The sequence below is a fragment of the Pelobates fuscus genome, chromosome 5 (assembly GCF_036172605.1).
Source record: "Pelobates fuscus isolate aPelFus1 chromosome 5, aPelFus1.pri, whole genome shotgun sequence".
Lineage (NCBI taxonomy): Eukaryota > Metazoa > Chordata > Amphibia > Anura > Pelobatidae > Pelobates > Pelobates fuscus.
Window position 1 is genome coordinate 297,734,994 of NC_086321.1, and position 22,649 is coordinate 297,757,642.

A 22,649-nucleotide genomic window follows, 5' to 3' on the forward strand; every position below is an offset into this window, starting at 1 on the left:
CGAATCTACAATACGTAAAACACTAAACAAGAATGGATTTCATGGGAGGATACCACAGAGGAAGCCAAATAAAACATTGCTGCACGTTTACAGTTTGCACAAGAGCACCTGGATGTTCCACAGCAGTACTGGCAAAATATTCTGTGGACAGATGAAACCAAAGTTGAGTTGTTTGGAAGAAACACACAACACTATGTGTGTCGAAAAAGAGGCACAGCACACCAACATCAAAACCTCATCCCAACTGTGAAGTATGGTGGTGGGGGCATCATGGTTTGGGGCCGCTTTGCTGCGTCAGGGCCTGGACGGATTGCTATCATCGAAGGAAAAATGAATTCCCAAGTTTATCAAGACATTTTGCAGGAGAACTTAAGGCCATCTGTCTACCAGCTGAAGCTCAACAGAAGATGGGTGTTGCAACAGGACAATGACCCAAAGCATAGAAGTAAATCAACAAAATGGCTTAAAACAGAAAAAAATATGCATTCTGAAGTGGCCCAGTCACAAGAAGTCCTGACCTCAACCCGATTGAGATGCTGTGGCATGACTTCAAGAAAGCGATTCACACCAGACATCCCAAGAATACTGCTGAATTGAAACAGTTCTGTAAAGAGGAATGGTCAAGAATTACTCCTGACCGTTGTGCACGTCTGATCTGCAACTACAGGAAACGTTTGGTTGAAGTTATTGCTGCCAAAGGAGGTTCAATTATTAAATCCAAGGGTTCACATACTTTTTCCACCTGCACTGTGAAGGTTTACATGGTGTGTTCAATAAAAACATGGCAACATTTAATTCTTTGTGTGTTATTAGTTTAAGCAGACTGTGATTGTCTATTGTTGTGACTTAGATGATGATCAGATCAAATTTGAAGACCAATTTGTGCAGAAATCCATATCATTCCAAAGGGTTCACATACTTTTGCTTGCACCTGTATACACACACACACACCTCTAAAACCACTCAATTAACCTAAAGTTGTTTTGGTGCTTATAAATGTCCCTTTAAAGAGGCGATACTTAAGAACTGGTTGTCTTTATTTGCAATGCAAATGTAGATTTAAAAAAAAAAATTATATATATATATATATTTAAAAAGGGGATAGAATGCATGCATCGAAGATTCTTTACCCACAGATTGCCAATTAGAAACTCGTCCTCCAAACTGCAAAATAACCTCTACACTCCATAAAACCACTGAGATTCATACACCAAAATACATAATCCGCAAAAAAGTTTTAACCACGAAAAGAAGCAGATCTGATATTCAAAAAAATCATTGTGATATTAACCAGAGTATTAATGTATATAAATCTCAATCACACTGATTGAGTGTGGCGTTATAACACAAAATAAAATGTATATACACACACACACACATATATATATATATATATACACACACATATATATATATATATATACACACACATATATATATATATACACACACACATATATATATATATACACACACACATATATATATATATACACACACACATATATATATATATATACACACACATATATATATATATATACACACACATATATATACACACACACACACACATATATATATATATATACACACACACCTATCTATCTATCTCTCTATCTCTATCTCTATATCTATATATAAAATTTAGCACCCTATAATGTATGCATCTTCAGGCAAGTGCAGCACTCTTGGCTATAAAACGTAAAAATGGTTATGGTGGAGAAAAAATTGTGATTGAAAACCCCTTCCACCTGATGTCTGTGGATAGTTAATACAATGTTAACTCCTTAGTGACCAGACCGCTTTTCAATTTTCTTACCGTTAAGGACCAGGGCTCTTTTTACATTTCTGCGGTGTGTGTTTAGCTGTAATTTTCCTCTTACTCATTTACTGTACCCACACATATTATATACCGGTTTTCTCGCCATTTTTCTACCTTTGACTCCAAAATCTGTTGCACATCTACAACCGCCAAAAAACACCCGTGCTAAATAGTTTCTACATTTTGTCCTGAGTTTAGAAATGCCCAGTGCCAACATGTTCTTATCTTGTTTTGAAAACGTTATAGGGCAATAAGTACAAGTAGCACTTTTCTATTTCCAAACCATTTTTTTTTTTCAAAATTAAAATTGTATTATGGATATCTGTCAGGAATCCCTGAATAACCCTTCACGTGTACATATTTTTTTTTTTTTTTTTTTTTTTTTTTAAAAGAAGACAAACTTCTGGAATAAAAGGGAATCATGACATGTCACATGTCATGTGTCCTTAAGGGGTTAAACTTTTTTTTTTTTTTTACTCTTTTCATGCAACCATTTTACCACCAATCTATGCCAAATTAAAAAAAAATATATATATATTTTTGGCACAAATAGCAATTCAAGAATACATGTACTGAGAACTTTAAGGGTTACTGCCAAAGAACACCCCAATATTTGTTCAGCAACATCTCCCGAGTACAGTGATACCACCCATGTATAGGTGTGTCTGGTTCTCTGGGGGCTAAAAGACCTTATTTGGAGGGTGCAGATTCCAGTTTTCCAACTTGGCATTTTCACAGCTGGTCATCATGCATCCATGTCCTATTTGGGACATTTTTGAAACTGGCCAATGTCATTTACCCCCATCAAACCATTAAAAAAAAAAAAAAAAACCCACATTTTTAAAAGTAGACAACCGAAGGTATTCAAAATGGGGTATGTCCACTCTTTTAGTAGGCACTTTGTCACAAACCCTGGCCAAAATTTGCGTTTATATGTATTTGTTTTGTTGCATTTTTTACACAAACTGCCATTTCACCGATGCAAGCAGCATAGTACTGGTTACTGCTTTAAAACACTCATATTTGTGTAGAGTAATGTCTCACGAGTACAACAGTAACCCTCAAGTATAGGTTTTATAGTAATTTGGAAAGTTACAGGGTGAAACATAAGATTTGTCAATTTCTACTTTTGTAAATTGCTATTTGCCAGATTGAGACGGTATGGCAGCCCAGAAATAAAAATTAACCCCACCATGACATACCATTTGAGAAAGTAGACAACCCAGGGTATTCAAAAGGGGGTATATGTCCAGTCTTTTTTGTAGTAGCCACTTGGTCAAACACTGGCTAAAGATAGTATTTATATTTGTTTGTGTGTGGAAAATGCAAAAATGAATATGAATGCTAACTTTGGCCAGTGTTTGTGACTAAGTGGCTACTACAGAAAACTGGACATACCCCATTTTGAATACAGTGTGTTGTCTACATTTGCAAGTGGTATGCCATGATAGGGTTAATTCACATTCCTGGGCTACCATATGGCCTTAAAAGGCAACATAGACCCAGACCTATATTGACCCTGTAACTTTCCAAAACACCATAAAGCCTGTACATGGGGGGTACGGTTTTACTCGTGAGACTTCACTGAACACAAATATTAGTGTTTTAAAACCATAGAACATGTCACAGCGATGATCTCAGCGAAAGTGAAGTTTTTGCATTTTTCACACACAAACGGCAGTTTCAATGATGATATTGTTGTGATACGTTTTACTGTTTTGAAACACTCATATTCCACATCCATACACACGCGCACACACACACACACACATATCTATATATATATACACACACACACACATTTTATTTCCTATATATGTGTAATAGATTATAAAATAATTAAAGAATTTTAGAATATATTATACATCTATAATGCATATGATTGCATTATAAGTGTACTTTGAGATATATACACATCTCAAAATACACGTATAATGAAATCCTATATATGCATTATATATGTGTAATATATTATAAAATGCTTTAATTATTTTAGAATATATTATACATGTATAGGAAATAAAAGTGTGTGTGTGTATATATATATATACACACACACACACACACACACACACACACATAATAGTTTTTTACATTTATAATCTATAATTCTAAATTAAAAAAAATTACACACACACACGTTTTTATTTCCTTGATATGAATAATTATAAAATATATATTTAAAAATGTTTTTACATTTATAATTATATATTCTAAATTTAAAAAAAACAATTATATTTTACACACACACACACACTTTTATTTCCTATATATATATATATATATACATATATAGGATTTCATTATAAGTGTATTTTGAGAGATATATATATATATATATGTAAAACAAAACAAAGTAAACCTGCGTTTGAATTAGAATATGTGAACCAATATTTATTATTGCCTGCATGGCGTTTTGTTAATTAAGGTGGGGAATTGATTCTGTAAAAGAACTAAAGTCACTAGACCTAGAAAAAGATTTGTAACAGATTTTGCATCTATATAGCCCCCCCCCCCCCCCCCCCCCAAAAAAAGTCTGCTTCCAAACAGAAGATAAATAATTACTGTATTGTTCCCTCCTCTATATACACTCCTACCAATTTGGTCAAAAGTAATAGCTGCTTTCCAGGAAGACTTACCATGACATAATGACGCTGAATTTCAGTTTTCTCTGTTGCAAGTTTCTCACACTCCATCTTTAAACTGCAAAAAATTAAACCAAGCTGAATATTGTAGATACAATTTTAAAATGTAGTAATCATTAAGACACCCATATAAATTAGGAGTCACAGAAAGAGTAATTTAGGGTCATAGGGTAAGTTGGGACATATGCTGTATGCTAGAGAGATGTAGTCCAACCTAGCACTCTGGCCAAAGGAAGTGCCCAATGTATCAAAAGCATTGCTGAATGATCCAGAAAACTATGCTGAGAGCAGGACATCACAAGCAAGCTGGGACACGTCCTGCTTTTTGATTTGTATCCTTATCCATGAACATAAATTCTACATGCATCATTCCACAATCTGGTCCGTAATTGCACACAAATTCCTGAAAAGTAAGCTCTGCTATAGCATAGTTTATTGAATCATAGACAGAGTTTAATTACATTTTGTGAAAGCACTTTCTACAGGAAAGTACCACATCAAAGACAATATAGAGCTTGGAAGCCTATCAGCATTCCGGAATGACCCAGGATTACAATGAACTGTTCTAGACAGACATTCATGAAATAGCAACATTCATACAATACAAAAATGGAGGATTTTTTTAATTTGTTTTATTTTTTTTAAATCATGCACACACACACAAGAAGAAGAAAGTTTGTCTTCAAATTACAAAATATTTTCATTAACAGCTCAGCTTGCCAATCAAAGTTGAAATTCATCATCTTGCCAACTCCCTATCTATAGTCATGAGTTTGAAGAAGGGCTGCATTAGATTACATTTCTGTTTGCACAAAACACCTTTCAGGTCTGTTTTACAAGACTATGAAATGACACAGAAGCTGCAAACCTTAGGCCATAGAACAGCAGTTCGTGTACACAAATTCTACTCTTTGGCCAATAAATTTCCGCTCCTTAGTCCATTTCCAGATAAGTAAATAACTCTGATGTGTCTATAATCTGCATTGATTAGCATAACTGTCCAGGTTTGCAATTGTTTTCTGAACCTTGTATCTCAGATCAGTGCAAGCAATATTGCTAATCTTTAGACGTTGTACTGAGTAGGCATACTAGTCCGTTAACAATGTCACAAGTATGCTTTACAGCGTGATGTGTGGTTTTGTGAGAGCGAAACAGCTAGTGCTCTGGTTGCTATGGAAACCCTCTAGCCAGCACTGCTACAGGGGTAATCCTTGCTAATTTGATCGCAGAGACCATGGTAAGTAGCTGCAGGTTCCCTTTAAATCTGTATGTATGACCACTCTTTTGCACCAGACAACATCTTGGTGAATTACGAAGAGAAGAACGCATGGGAGGGTCATAGGGTCTACATAGGGTCACTTGGCAGATATGGATTGACACCTGTCCTTAGTCATTAACCTGAGCTGGAGCAGCAATAGGAGTAGCTCACTGAGACCGCTTTGGCAAAAAGGACATTAGTTATGCTTGTATTAGTTAAGTGAATGAAATCTAAAGTAGAACATGATCAAAGTTTCTTTACATTTTAAAGTACATATTTATCCTGTGGGTGAAGTGTCACCGCAAAATATGCTTTATACCTTCAAATTATCACATTCCCACCCACCTACATTGTGCCTAAATTAAAGGCCTCTGCATCATTACAAAACAAACAACTCACCTGTGGTATTGACTCTGAAGAAACTGGAATTCCTCCTTGATTCTGTCCAATGTCTCAGGATAGGTGAGTTTAAGGCTCTGAGGGGGTCCCGATGTTGCCCCTCCTGCCACGGATGCCTGTAAATGTGTCTGTAAGAAAAATATAAATAAATAAGATCACAAATGAAAGCATGAAGATATATGCAATTGTTTATGTACATTAATAGGTAGATTATTGGAGGAGAGATCTCTCTCTATATCTAAAAAATGATATTGGCATGTTAAGGACTAAAAATACATTTGCGTTAGAAAGAGAAAATAATAATGCGCATCAATCACTTTGGTCTCATAGTTCTACAGCTTCCTCGATCTGCTTCGCTCCATATTTTGATTTTGGACCTAATCTATTTCTTTCCATAAGGCCAGATTCTCCCATCTTCTAGGGCTGCCATAGAGAACAGCATCAGGGGGTGGAGTCTGACCCTTTAAAGATGCAGTTTTCCAAATATTTGTATCTATAGGTTTATGTTGCAGAGACTTCATTGGGCAGGAGTTGAAAACATGTGTTTAAATGGGCAGAAGTAAACATATCAGCATGCTGAGTAATTTTGTTTCTAAAGGATATCCAGAGTTTTCAATTGATCCTATAGAAATGCACAACCCCAACATAAAGTATAAAAATTTGAGTTGGGTGGGGAGAAGAAGCATAGACTGGATAATGCCTTTTTAGGATTCAGATCTAAAAAATTGAAATGGTTCTACAGCAGACAGGAAATTCAAATTAAAACATGTCTTATGTCTAGGCAAAGTTTGTCTGAGCTAGTCCTAAGCTTTATTCATGTTTAGATTCGCTGCCTTGGCTTCACTACTAACATCACCTCAATTTGCTTAGGACCCCCTCTCCACTTCAGCAAAAGGAAAATGACAAGTATACACCTGGTCCACAAACTTCCCACATAGGAAACGTTTAGCTCTCTATAATCCAGTTATCTTGCCTAACATGGAAAGTTAAGGTGCCAGTGAGGAAAATACCAATGTGATACAATCCCAAATAAAAGACAAACCTATCCTGTTGCTTAAAGGGACACTATAGTCACCTGAACAACTTTAGCTTAATTAAGCAGTTTTGGTGTATAGAACATGCCCCTGCAGCCTCACTGCTCAATCCTCTGCCATTTAGGAGTTAAATCCCTTTGTTTATGAAAAAAAACTATCAGCCAAAGTGAACTATGGCAGGTAGTAAGAGAAGGGTTGGCACTATCGGTGGGCCCCCTCCACCACTTATCTCTTCTTCTTTGCTAACGGTAGCATCACCCTTGTCTCTCTCTATTCCTCTCTTCTTTTACTCCTCTGGGGGAGTTCCCCCCCACCTCTCTCTGTCCTTTCTCTCTTCTCCTTTACCCTTTTCATTTTCTTTTCTCTCCTCTCTCTAGCCTGATTAAAGGGTTTGAAGGAGCAGCGGAGCCTCTTGGCTACCCTGTTAAGATTTTCATTGAGTGATGGCAAACCTAATATTAGGCTTACAAAGTTTAAAAGTTTTCAAAATTTCCTCGATAGGGGGCAACCCATGAGAGGCCCAGGACCGGGTTAGAAAGGGGAATACAGTTATGTTTGACTCTGAATCCGTTTGATTCTCCCATAAAAGGTATACACCAAATTGGCTTATGCGTAGACACCACAGATAATGTACACTGGCTCTACCAGACGAATATAAACAGAGATTGAAAAACACATAACCCTCGATGGGAGGCAGGTTGTATGGAAGTTATTAAGTGGATTGAAATATCTTTTCATGTCAATTATTGTATGCATAAGAATGTTTAGTGTTTTTTAATAGCCCGGCTTCTGCGCAAGCCTCATGTTATATTATTCTTGCCTTACCTGTTGTGTGCAAAAATAAAGAATTTAAAAAAAAAAAAGTAAGAGAAGGGTTACAGGGCATAACCCTAAATATATAAAAAGAGACAAAAAAAGTAATGAGGAGAGCTCCTCGTGGAAACGGGGTATTTCTCCTCACAACTACTAGGCAGGGTTCAGAGAAGGGGACCTCAAAATCAGGAGCCTTGTGCATTCAATTAGATAAATAAATAAATAGGGCACTCAAGAATAAGGGAGGGGAACCTCACAAATGGGATCCTCGTACAGTCAAATAAATGGGGCAAAAGAAAAACCCTCATTTAGACCCCGGGGTTGAAGTGTCTTTAATTTATATATCCATTTAGACTGTCTCAAGATCCTATCAAAATCTCCACGCCTTGGGTTCCTCTTCACTAATTCCAAGTCACAGAACCTAAGATTATTGGAGTCACCATGGTGGTGTTCTTTAAGGTGTCTTGAGATAGGTGTTTCCAAGCGGTTCCTTGGGGACCTTACATGTTCCATAATTCTCTCTTTGAAGGCCCTGAAGGTCTTACCCACATATTTTTGTCCACAGGAGCATGACAGCAGGTATACCAGGCCCTTAGTATTACAATTGAAAAAGTTCTTTATCTTTATAGAGTCTTGTCCTATGCTGTCACTCACAGTTTTTGATCCTCTAGATACATAGGACAAGACTCTATAAAGATAAAGAACTTTTTCAATTGTAATACTAAGGGCCTGGTATACCTGCTGTCATGCTCCTGTGGACACAAATATGTGGGTAAGACCTTCAGGGCCTTCAACGAGAGAATTATGGAACATGTAAGGTCCGCTTGGAAACACCTATCTCAAGACACCTTAAAGAACACCACCATGGTGACTCCAATAATCTTGGGTTCTGTGGCTTGGCATTAGTGAAGAAGAACCCAGGGCGTGGAGATTTTGATAGGATCTTGAGACAGAGAGAGTCTAAATGGATATATAAATTAAAGACACTTCAACCCCGGGGTCTAAATGAGGGTTTTTCTTTTGCCCCATTTATTTGACTGTACGAGGATCCCATTAGTGAGGTTCCCCTCCCTTATTCTTGAGTGCCCTATTTATTTATCTAATTGAATGCACGAGGGTCCTGATTTTGAGGTCCCCTTCTCTGAACCCTGCCTATTCTTCATGTATATACCACTCTGTTTTTAATTTATTTATTTGCTATAATTTTTCTGATTGATGAAAACGATTTTATTACCAATATTATTTTTTATTTCTTTAATTATTCCTCTTCTTCCCCTTATATATACACGCCACTAAAGGATATGTGTGCAGACAGTGTGGATAAGATTATACAGATTTGACTCTACCACTAACATCTAATAGATGAGGGATAAAACTCGTCCCGTTTTTTATTTAATATTTTTGGAAGGTAATTGATTATGTATTAAAGTTTTCCTATTGAAATAGGAGATACACACTTGTTTATAACATTTGACCAGGAATAGTAATCTTACACCTAGCCTTCTGAATAGTGTTACATCTAAGCCTGATCCCTTGATGCACTTATATGGTGAAGTTTACTCCCTGATGCATGAAGATCTGTTTCTACTTCACTCGCTAAGTCCGAGTTTAAAGTTCTTGCGCATGCATCCGTAGTCTGATGCGGACATGCGCACTTGTGGGTGGCAATCACACATTCCTCGTTTCCCCAGCTGTAACTATGAGCACCTGTTTGGCGGACGCGACCGAACCCCTCCCCCTGTGGACAGGTAGGAGGGATTGGCAGTATTTAAAAAGTGAGGGGAGAGAGGTACATCTCCATTACTTGCCCATGAAAAAGGCGGTTAGACCGCCGAAACGCGCGTTGGGCGACTTATTTGACATACTACTTAGTAATGATTTGATGACTTTTTTCATTTATTATTATTTTTTCTATTGACTGAATTGACAGTTTGCTGGATACCCCTTATTGGTATATGAGCCTGTGTGGTGACAGAGTTCCCTCTTTTACTTTGGACTCTGCCTAGACTAAGTTTTTTCAAACTGTTTTGTTTCCTCTCTCTCTCTCTCTCTCTCTCTCATCTCCCTGTCCTTTCGATTTAATCTCTGTTTGACCAATTAGACACATCAAGTCTTTTCACTATTGGAAGCTTATATTCATATTTAAACCAACAACAGGGATTTTTTTTGGACTTTATAGAGGCTACTTAGGTTCATTTCTCCCTTTTTGATTCATTAGGGGAAGGCATAATGCTGTTCTTTGGCGATAATTAACTACGGATAGGCTGGATCTCCTTGGGGAACTTTTGCAATAGCTTTCTTAACATTTGCAACTGTGATCAGATGTTTCATATAGATACTCAATAGTATTCTCTGATACACTCTTCTATATACAAGGGTGATGTTTTGCCAGCTAGATTCACAGTCTTCAGTCTTTTAATCTCTATTATTAAGGGTGATAGTGTTTTTTTTATATGTGTGGGAGATGTTAAGTATATTTTTGTTTCAATAAAGTTTTTTAAGCTATATATATATATATATATATATGTGATACTATAATTGGGGGTAGTAGTTGTGAGAAGTACCCTGTTTCCACGAGGAGCTCTCCTCATTACTTTTTTTGTCTCTTTGTTTATGAACCCTAGTCACACCTCCCTGCATGTGACTTGCACAGCCGTCCATAAACACTTCCTGTAAAGAGAGCCCTATTTAGGCTTTCTTTATTGCAAGTTCTGTTTAATTAAGATTTTCTTATCCCCTGCTATGTTAACAGTTTGCTAGACCCTGCAAGAGCCTCCTGTATGTGATTAAAGTTCAATTTAGAGATTGAGATACAATTGTTTAAGGTAAATTACATCTGTTTGCAAGTGAAACCAGTTTTTTTTTCCATGCAGGCTCTGTCAATCATAGCCAGGGGAGGTGTGGCTAGGGCTGCATAAACAGAAAAAGTGATTTAACTCCTAAATGACAGTGAATTGAGCAGTGAAATTGCAGGGGAATGATCTATACACTAAAACTGCTTTATTTAGCTAAAGTAGTTTAGGTGACTATAGTGTTCCTTTAACTTACATATAAAACTCATACTAAAAATAGCTATTTTGCCTTAGCTTTTAAATCCATCCAAACATTTACAGCTGATATCATAGGCATGGTACATTTAAAGGAGCATTATAGGGTCACGAACACAAACATGTATTCCTGACCCTAAAGTGTTAAAACTACCATCTAGCCACCCTGGCCCCCTCTTTCCTCCCTAAATATAGTAAAATCTTACTTGTATTCAAGTCTGGGGCGGCTTGCTTTGTCACTGTTTCATTTAGACCTACCCACTGCCTGCTGACATCAGCAGAAGTGGTAGCCTGATCCAATCACAATGCTTCCCCATAGAATTGGCTGAGACTGACAAAGAGGCAGATCATGGGCAGAGCCAGCACAATTCAAACACAGCCCTGGCCAATCAGCATCTCCTCATAGAGATGAATTGAATCAATGAATCTCTATGAGGAAAGTTCAGTGTCTGCATGCAGAGGGTGGAGACACTGAATGTTTGGATGCATTTTAGGCAGCCATGACCCAGAAAGGATCTCTAACAAACATCCGAGGAGTGGCCAGTAAAGTTAGCACTAGGCTGTAATGTAAACAATGCATTTTCTCTGAAAAGAGTGTTTACAGCAAACAGCCTGAAGAGTATGATTCTGCTCACCAGAACAAATTCAATAAGCTGTTGTTGTTCTGGTGACTATATAGTGTCCCTTTAAAACTGAACTGTCATGCCGAACTTACCTTATCGCTTCCTCTTCTCTCTCTCTATCAGGATCTGTTCTCAGTTTCTTATTTATAAAATATTTTACCAGGAAGGATACATTGAGATTTCTCTCGATTTCAAGTATCTAGTTTTCTAGGCACTACTTTGTCTTATGTATTTTTCCTACGCCTGACCAGCTCTGACCCACTTCATGTGGGTCAGAGAAATTTTCCCACAATACTGACCCTTTCTTCCGTGATCTCACGATGCCTGCTTTCAGTATTCCAAAACGTCCTGTCATTAAGTCAGAACGCCAGCGATACTACAGAATTTCACCCTAACAGAATGAGAACTATCCCGACGCTTCAAAAATAAATCCATCTTCACCCAGTGGTGGCACTGCGCAGACTGAGCATCTCATGGCAGGGAAAGGCTTATAAAAGAGTGCTCTGATAGGTAAGTAATGAGCCTTACAATCAGGTAAGGTTCACTACTTACCTATCAGAGCACTCTCTTTATAAGCCTTTCCCCACCATGAGGAGCTCAGACAGCACAGAGCCATCGCTGGCTGAAGATATTTGTAATTTATTTTTTTAGAAAAATTTTAGCGTCAGGATTTATTTTTTTCGCCATGTTTTTTTTGCACTCGGGTCTTTATTTATTTTGTAAGTTCGACATGCTTAATGGATTTTAATCTGCTTTTTTTTTATTTACAGGTAGTTTTATTGTTCCTACCACACTATTTTTAGTGTGCGGGGGGTAGGTAGGGCTTATTTTTTTGGGTGGGGGGTATTTTTTAATTTAGCCCCCACCTGTCGTCCACGGGTGGGGGCCGAGGAGGACAAAAGGTCCCCCTTATTGTAATTTAGGGGTCCCCATTCACCGCTCAAGGGTGGGGGACAATAGGTCTCCCCCCCCAATTGACTTTTAGGGTCACCACTCATGGGTTGGGGCACAATAGGTTCCCCCTTATTGTAATTTAGATGCCCTCATCCCCCGCTCATGGGTGGGGGCCAGAGGGGGACCCTATATCCCCAGTTTAGTTGAATAGCCCCCACTCACGTGGGACACTATGTCCGCCCTGCTTGTTAATAGATGCCCCACAATGAGGGACAGTTATTAAGGGGGGGGGGGGGAGCTTTTTAACAGTGAGCAGCCACAGGTTGAGTAGACATGCCCCTACACACAGCATAGCGAGTAGAGGCATTCAGGAGATTTTAATCTCCCGTATGCTAATATGGGGGTCATATTGACCCCCATGGAGTGAGGGAGGACATGCTTAGGAAATGACCGGGAGCACTGCTTTCTGACGCTTCTATTTTTACATATTACTAGGAGGGAGCTGGGCGCCGGTAGCACCCTCCTTGTAATAAACGGAACGAACACTGGCATTCAGTGTTTGTTCGTCTGACATATCTATTCATTAGTCTTCTTGACGAATGAATGGACAAAATTCACATCCGAATTTTAGACAATAGCGAATGGGCATGAGCGGGAATTTTACAGCACTATCTAGTGTGGGCAGATGACGTGTCCCACAGGGCCTTCATCTGCCCACACAAAAGTGGCAGCGCCAAAGGCCTAGGTCCAAGCACAAAATAAAGATTAAAAGATAGGTAATATGGGGGTGTAGGGGAATTTTTGGGGTGACTAGGGGAGCAATTAGATGTAGTGGAGTTTGGGGGGGGGGGGTTTAATTTTTTTTCCAATAAATAAAAAAAAGGATGCGGTCATGACAGTGCCGCTTTAATGCACACAAGTCACCTCCTGTGATCTTTCATTCAGATATGTATAATATTCCTCATGCATGCACTTGAAGGTTACATTGATGCAGTTTTGGAGGCAGGTGCTGAAGTTGTATGAGGAGGTGAGATACAGTGACACTGAACAGCATTTCCATCAGACACTCTGCATTGCATTAAGAATAATTTTCTTCCAACGTTACCCATGTATACATTAATGCAAAAATTATTTTGCATTCTTACACTTTATGGGATATGAGTGATAGAAAAGTGAAAACTTTGGAAATATCATAAATTCTGGATTTAAAAACTATAGCCACAATGTGTGCGGTCTATAAAAGCATCAAAACATAAAAATAGATGATTCTCAAATCTGAAGGCCCCCATACTCCAGATTTGGCTGGAATTGACAAAGCATGCTTTTTATTTTCAAGAAACATTATTAAGTTGACATATGGATGACTTTACACCTCTGACAGAAACTTCTCTTTATTCCTCATCTCATAAGCCCTACTCCAGGAGTGATGCCTTTTTAGTCTCCCATCATTGTGTCCATTCTAGCATTGGTTCTGTAAACTTGTTGGACCACAGTGATGTAGCCATTGAGTTACTAAATAGCAAGGTTTAACATTTCAGGGTTAAAACTGCACCCAGACCACTTCATTTAAGTGCTCTGGGTGACTTTAGTGGTCCTATAAAAGGATAATATGCTTATTTATCAGAATATGTCTTCCTTCTACAAACTTTGGACCCTGTAGTTTGATTGGGCTCCCTGGTTTGGAGCTTTACTAGTGTTCTTTTTCTTACCCGACACCCCTCTTCCGTGTCTTTATTACATTCCCTCTTTGGTTTATTAATTTAGTGTCCTCTCCATCAGCTCATGGGTTAAGATTGACCTTTTTGTGAACCATTACCCAACACATTCTGTTTTTACATTACACCATATTGATTGCTAAACTAGTATTTATCATTCATTATTGTTTTGTTAGTGAACTTATAAATATCTTTAAAGGGACACTATAGTCACCAGAACAACTACAGCGTATTGCATTTGTTCTGGTTAGTAGAATCATAACCTTCAGGCTTTTTGCTGTAAACTTTACATTATAGCCTAGTGCTAACTTCAATGCATCCAAACATTCAGTGTCTCCTCCCACTGAACTTTCCTCATAGAGATTCATTGATTCAATTCATCTCTATGAGGAGATGATAATTGGCCAGGGCTGTGTTTGACTTGTGCTGACTCTGCCTCTGATCTGCCTTCTTCAGTCTCAGCCAATCCTATGGGGAGGCATTGTGATTGGCTCAGAAGAACACCTCTGATGATGTCAGCAGACAGCTGCTATTCTGAGCCAGAAATGTGCAGAGCCAGCAGCTTCAGGATTAAATACAAGCAAGATTTTATTATTATTAGGGAGGCAAGAGAGGGCCATAGTAACACTATAGGGTCAGAAATATATGTTCGTGTTCCTGACCCTATAGTGCTCCTTTAAGAAAAAAAAAATTGATTTGGGGGGTGGGGGAATAGATGGCTGAATTTGTCAAGTCTCAGGAATGTTTTGTCTATTTACTAAAGCGAGAATTCAGAGCGATTAGAGTAGCCAAACTGAAAGCATGCCTGACTTAGAGAATGTTTCCAGTTCAGGTATTTTGACATTAAAGGACCACTCTAGGCACCCAGACCACTTCAGCTTAATGAAGTGGTCTGGGTGCCAGGTCCAGCTAGGGTTAACCCATTTTTTTTTTATAAACATAGCAGTTTCAGGGAAACTGCTATGTTTATAAATGGGTTAATCCAGCCCTCAAAGCCTCTAGTGGCCGTCTCATTGACAGCCGCTAGAGGCGCTTGCGTGATTCTCACTGTGAAAATCACAGTGAGAGCACGCAAGCGTCCATAGGAAAGCATTGATGATGCTTTCCTATGAGACCGGCTGAATGAGCGTGCAGCTCATGCCGCACGTGCGCATTCAGCCGAATGGGAGGAGAGGAGGAGGATCGGAGAAGAGCTTCCCGCCCGGCACTGGAGAAAAGTAAGTTTTAACCCCTTTGCTCTCCCCAGAGCCCGGCGGGAGGGGGTCCCTGAGGGTGGGGGCACCCTCAGGGCACTATAGTGGTCCTTTAAAATTTGAAATTCTCTTTGAATTCTCATAACTTTGTGTTATCTATCGTATGTTATTTATGTGGTTCAAAAACTCATGAGAGGAATAATGCTCACCCAATTGACTGCACCATTATCTGTAACGCACTCCCACACCCTTCCTGAAGCACAATGTTTTTCAGAAAGCCTCAGTCTTCAATATTCCAATAAATGTGGAATTGCTGTTACTGGTGGTCATTCCATATTCTTTAAGTCAACCGATACCATAATTATTATAGAAAATTCAACTTAAGTGTAGTGTATAGTTAATGCAGGACGCTTGAGAATTTCTGGAGTGTGCTCGGTGCGTTGTTCAGTGTATGTAAAAGGGGGTTACAGAGGAATAGTTTGATTAACATTTTATTGAAGTTACACTATAGGGTCAGAAGCACAAACGTTTATTCCTCCCCTCCTTAAATCTAGTAGAACCTGGCCTTATTTTCAAATTTGAAGAGAGTCTGGAAGAATATTTAAACAATAAGTATTGTATTTGGCATGTTTATGTCCCATGTTAAAATCAGTGTAGACCAAAAGTCTCCTAGCAAGCAGGAAGTGTCTCTAGTGGCTGTCTCATTGACAGCCACTAGAGGCAGTCTTAACCCTGCAATGCAATTATTGCAGTATCTCAGAAACTGTAATAATAAACTGTGACAGAACTTTCCATTTCAGTTATAACACTGGTTGTTCGGTTACCAAACGAATACCCCGGTTTTCCCTGTTATATCTCCCGAACCCAGACCACCCCCTGGCTCATTAAATTCATAGAAACCATTAACTTAAGTGCTCTTCTGGATGACCGCCATTCGTATGAGCGAACGGACATGTTGGGTGGAATGGCGGGCATTTTGTCTCGCAAATGCAGGCACCGGTACTGCCACCGCCACCTGCTTCTCCCCCAAATAAGCCAGGAGAGCACTTTTCGGGAAAAATACTTATATAAACAAGAGGAATTTTCGCTCCCTAGAGTCAGGGGGGAGCATTTGGTTTTATGCACACAGGAACTCCCAAAAGTAAACCAGGCGCAGCCTATTTCATCATGGAACTGTTTTGGGCTACAACTTCGTGGCCAGCCGGTCAAAACATTACCTGGATGGCTATTCTGTTCCACCGAACGGATCCAAGCACTATTTGGACAACTTGGGCGCTCGGATCCAGACAATAAGACTTGTGGTGTTCGAGTGGAAATTAAGTGTGGTTTTGGGGTATTTTCTGGGTGGAGATAATGGGGTTACTGGTCTTTGACTCAATTATCTCCCAGACACAGGGACGCTTGAGAGGGGCTTTGTATTTCATTGTATGGAAACCCCATGCTGGGGTTCTGTGTATAAAGTTTGTGTACCCTGCCCTGAATAAACCAAGTCTACCCACAGCATTAACCCTCTGCTAATGTCTGGGGGGGGGGGGGGGGGGGGAGGGAGAGGGAAAGCTATATCACTCCATCCTGCTATAATCACAGAAGACGGCGCTGACAGATCCTGGGAAGGGGTAGGACATCCTTGGCAGTGAGACTCATGTCCCTACCGAGTGGCCGCCACATTAAAATTGCTGGGTAAAGGAGACGGGGTCACTGCACCAAGACAACTTCAATGAGCTTTAGTGGTCTAGGTGCCTATAGTGTCCCTTTAAAGACTAGCCTAACTACCTCCCCTCCCAACCACACACTCTAATCTGTACTAGTTACATCCATTAAAGGACCACTATAGTCAATAGTAAAACTCAAGTTTTATGTCCCCAAGCCTTCTTCCTAATGTTTAGTATTATCCCCAAATTTTTCATTTATAATGCAACTAAAAATAAAATAAAAACTTACCTCAGTTCCAGCGCTAAGATCCTCCGCTGGCTGTGCCAGTTTTTCTGAAATAATGACGATTTTTAAAGGGCTCAAACACTTCTCTCATAGAAGCGTCATCATTCTTATTTGCGCATGTGCGGCATGGCGCCCCATCAATCAGCTGGCTCATCAGAAAGGAGCATTGAAACAAATGCCACTAGGATTTAGAATTGAGTACTTCACTGTGTATATGCGCGGCATGCGCGTTCGCGAGCTGAGCTGTCAGCTCGCAGTCTATGCCCTCCGCCGCTATCCCCGAAGGCAGCATCCACTACACTACAGACAATATAATGTATTTACACACTATATATAAAGTTTGTGTGTTGTATAGACACTATATGTAGAGATCGCTATCTAACTCACCCCATCTCGGTCTCTCACTATGTCACTTATGTCCCCCTTTCTCATATTTAAAACAAGTTTACTTACAGTTTGAAGTCAGTAGATCTCTGCATCTTCCTGCTCGGTCTTCTGCCCGTCAGCCAGAGCCAAGGACACTGTGTGCAGGAGATCCTAATCTCCCACACTGTCGGCTCTGACTGCTGACAATCTCCAGTGTTACTACAGGACACAGCAGGCGCGTTCATAGTGCCTCCTGTGTCCTGATAGCACATTTGATGTCTTAAGCTAAAAGTGAAGATGTCAAACGTGAGAATTTCGCATCAGGCAGGACTTAACTAGGAAGTCTCTCTGGTGGCCATCTGAGTGACTACCACTGGAGGTGTTCCTAGGTTCCAAAATAAACACTATTTTCTCTGAAAATACAGTGTTTACATGAAAAAGCCTGCAGGGATCTATTGTACTCACCCAGACAACCTCATTAAGAGAGATTTACTAAAAGTAACTTCCCACCCATCATCATTACTAAAACCTGAACTTAAATTTCCCGTAACATTACAAACAAATCTGATTCTAACACCATATATCATTCTAACCATAGCCGTGGTTAAGGGGAACTGTCACTTCATTGGAAATTACACTGAACAAAACATTGAAAAATTACCTATAACTTGTACTAACCTCCTCCCGTAACGCATTTAATATAAAGAAACATTCCAAGCACCCTATTCACTACAGCGCTCTGTAGTGGTCAGGTCTCCTCCATGTACAAGTTGTCAAACGGTTTTGTTACATTAACCCCTTAAGAACACAAGCCATTTTTGCATCTTTTGCGGTTTGTGTTCAAACGCAATTTGCATCTCTGTCATTATATACCGTTTTTTAGAGGGCAAACAGGGCTTTAATTTGATGTCACATATACATTCTGATTACTTATATTAAAAATGCCAAATAAAAAAAAAAAAAAAAAAATGTATGTTTGTCTTGCAGGTTTAGTAGCCATCACAGAAAAAATAAATTTCCACACAAAAGTATACATCACAGGCTATTTACCCAAGGTTCGTTTGACACTTGTTACGTAGCCATTTCATTGCCAATCTCTGCTAAATACTGGAGTAAAATTGTGTTTTTTTCTTTACTTTGGCATATACACATAAGGTTTTTGTAATGTATATTCCATAAAGCTGATGTGTGCTATTAGACAAGGCTATTTCAGTTTCTATATTTTCGTAGATGGATTTGACCGGCCTATGTCTCATTTTAGGGTATTATAACAGTGTGAATGTTCAAATAACCCCATAATGGGCTTTTTTATTTGAAAAATCAGACACCCCAGGGTATCTTATATGGTGTATATTGTGCCTTAACTTGTCACCATTTTTTCACCAATTTCTGTCAATGTTTGTGGTGAGGGGGAAAAAAAAAAAATGTCATTTTTACATATATGTTGCATTTTTGCTGAGTATTCCTTACACTTGATACGTACCACTGTCATAAAAAACACCAAATTATGCTAAGTTACATCTTTGAGTAAAACAAAATGCCCAATGACAGACACTATTTTGTGAAGTTACAGTGCTGTAAAAGACGTGACAAGTTCAGGTTTTTAAGTTTGAGTTTTCATGGAGGGTTTTGATGCGTCCATGTCCCACTTTGGAGCACTTGAGTAGGCTACATATTCCAACTACACCATAAAGGCATACCATTTCTTAAAGAAGACATCCCAGGGTATTTCAAAAGGCATATTTTGAACTTTAGCGTGGGATCATTTTTCGGCTAGCTTGTAACAAGTCTAGTAGTAATAAGCATTTTTTCTGCCTTTTTGACACACAAAGTGAGTTTGCACAGTATATTTTGCAAACCGTATGTGTGCTACAACTGTATAATACTTCATATGTTGCTCAGCTATGTCGTCTGAGTACAGTAATACCCCTGTATGTACCTTTGTCAGGTATATGTGGATGCTGAAGGGGCACATTTGAGAAGCAGCCATTTAGTTGATTTCTAACGTTGAAGTTTTTTACGCTGTGTCCATGTTCCATTTTGGAGTAGTTTAGCTGGTTGTTTATTCAAACTTCCCCACAAACCCATACTATTTATTAAAGGATACACCCCGGGTAATTCAAAAGGCAAATTGTGAACTTTAGCGTGGGATCATTTTTTTCTCTAGATTGTTCCAGGTGTAGTGGTAATGAGCATTTTAAATGTATTTTCTTACTTTTTAAAACTATTTTTTTTTGCACATTTCACATTTTTATAATACTGTGATCTGTATTTTGATCACTAATGGCAGAGAATGAGTTAATTTTTATTAGGAGTGGGTAAAGGTGGGTAAGATTTTTTGTAAAGGCACACTATATAGTCAGCAGAACAACTACAGCTTATTGAATTTGTTCTGGTGAGTAGAATCATTATCTTCAAGCTTTTTGCTGCAAACACTGTCTTTTCAGATAAAATATAGTGTTTACATTAGAGCCTAGTGCTAACTTCACTGGCCACTCCTCAGATGGCTGCTAGAGATCCATCCTGGGTCATGGCTGCCTAAAATGCATCCAAACATTTAGTGTCTCCTCCCTCTGCATGCAAACGCTGAACTTTCCTCATAGAGGTTCATTGATTTAATTCATCTCTGAGGAGATGCTGATTGGCCAGGGCGGTGTTTGAATTGTGCTGACTCTGCCCCTGATATGCCTCCTTGTCAGTCTCAGCCAATCCTATGAGGATGCATTGTTATTGGATCAGGCCACCACTTCTGATGATGTCAGCAGACAGGTTTTGACTATTGACTTTTCTGAGTCAAACAGCATGCAGAGCTACAGCTTCAGGCTTGAACGCAAGTAAGATTTAACTATTTTTTGGGAGGCATGAGGGGCCCAGGGGTCTAGATGGTGGTTTTAACACTATAGGGTCAGGAATACATTTGTGTTCCTGACCCTATAGTGATCCTTTAAACGTTATTAAAACATTTTCATTTTTATTTTATTACGTTAACCCCTAGCTAGCCTAACACAAAATTCCCCACTAACTTCCACCCACCCCATTAAGCTAAAAATATATAATTTTAATATAATTAATAAAATACAATTTAACCCCTGAAAAGTTGACCCTCAGGGGTAAAAAAAAAAATAGAAATAAAAATAAATCATATCACAGTAAAATGAAGTCCATGCTAATTGTTCACTGTAGAGCGTGATCAATTGGCAGGGAAGGGGTTAATTTCTATTTAAAGGGAAACTCTAATCACACAGACCACTTCAGCTCAATGAAGTGGACTGGGTGCCAGGTCCTTCAGGTTTTAACTCTTCACATGTAAACATAACAGTTTAAGAGAAACTTCTGTTTACATTTGAGGTTAATCCAGCCTCTATTGGCTGTCTTCAGAACAGCCACTATAGGCGCATCTGCGACGCTGTGTTCCTGACCCTATAGTGATCCTTTAAGTGCATCCCCGGCATGACGGACCGGGTTCGTCATTCATCATTAAGGGGTTAAGGGAGCAGCCTGGCACCATAACAACTAGTGCATGCATAGGTAGCTTTAAACAAAAAAAAAGGATTACTCCAAACACCATGGCTAGTTAAGTGATCTGAAGTGGTCATGATAGTAGGAGACTGTTCCAGGCTGCCTTATGTCAAATTTGTGCTAAAATTACTTCTGTTTTAAGCAATAGATGAAATGATCTCCCTGGCAGGCAAAAGCTAGCATGTAGGCTTTTAACCACTTGGATTTTGTTTTATTAAAAGACTATAGGGTCATTAGGTCCCTCCCACCCTCAGGGCCTCTCTCCCGCTGGGCTGAAGGGGTTAAAACCCCTTCAGCCACTTACCTTTCTCCAGATCCGGGCTCCTTCTGTGCTGGGGAACTCTCCACCCCCTGCTGACGTCAGATCTGAATGCGCATGCGCGGCAAGAGCCACGCGTGCATTCAAATAGCCCATAGGAAAGCATTACTCAATGCATTCCTATGAACGTCCTGCGTCTTCTCACTGATTTTCAGTGAGAATTGCAGAAGCGCCTCTAGCGGCCATCAGTGAGACAGCCACTAGAGGCTGGCTTAACCCTCAGTGAAACATGTTTTCAGCTGCAGGGTTAAAACTAGAAGGACCTGGCACCCAGACCATTTCATTGAACTGAAGTGGTCTGGGTGCCTATAGTGGTCCTTTAATGTTGAGACCACAAGAAAATACATTTTTAAAAATGGTACTGTTAAAGATTAAAATGAAACTGTCATTTCCAAGGATTTCCAAATTAGGCTTACTTAAATCCTGTATATGTAACAGATATTAGTGAAATGTGAAGAAAAGTTAAATGTTGAGATCTCTTTATCCTACAACTGGACATCTCCAAAGTAGCTCTGTCAATCATTGTTATAAACTGTCCTTAATACCAGGAAAACAGAGCAGATGAGGAATTTTAAAAAGGCTTCTATTTCACCTCCTCATTTGTAGTGTATGCATACATTGTGCCTGGACCGAACTGGATTATTTAGTCACTTGCTAAATTTTTAAGAAAAGTTATACAAGAAAAAAAAAAAATCATTGCATGAAGAGGTTAACACATTGTAAGAAAATAATAGAGTACTCTTTTCAGGTTATTGAAACAAACCATTTGCTTGAACAATATTTTAGTAGGGCGTGTAGAAAATATATGGTTTTTTTTTTTAACTTGCAAAGTGGCACTATACAAATGGCACTGTAAAAACAGCTAGTTCATTGTGATGAACTTTAGCAAACCTATTCAGTTTGGCTTATACAATCTTAGTTACATATCTAACAAATGTAGCCTTCCTTTAGGAATGGGCCATTTTGTATAATCTGAAAGTCTAGACAAATTATCTGATAACTTTCCAGCACAGAACAGAACAATTTAACCTAAACAGCTTCACCAAGAAAATCCTAAATTA

The 22,649-nt window shown here is 39.0% G+C and overlaps 1 protein-coding gene across 4 annotated transcripts in view; it reads right to left on the reverse strand.

Annotated features, from left to right (window-relative positions):
* LOC134611529 (transducin-like enhancer protein 1) overlaps positions 1 to 22,649 on the reverse strand; it is an 87,562-nt gene that overhangs the window by 59,415 nt on the left and 5,498 nt on the right. For all 4 annotated transcript variants that reach the window (XM_063455483.1, XM_063455480.1, XM_063455482.1 and 1 more), the window contains exons 3-4: positions 6,128 to 6,255; positions 4,465 to 4,528 (exon numbers count right to left, since the gene is read on the reverse strand). In XM_063455483.1, the coding sequence (XP_063311553.1) occupies positions 4,465 to 4,528; positions 6,128 to 6,255 (192 nt within the window). The remainder of the gene's footprint in view (positions 1 to 4,464; positions 4,529 to 6,127; positions 6,256 to 22,649) is intronic.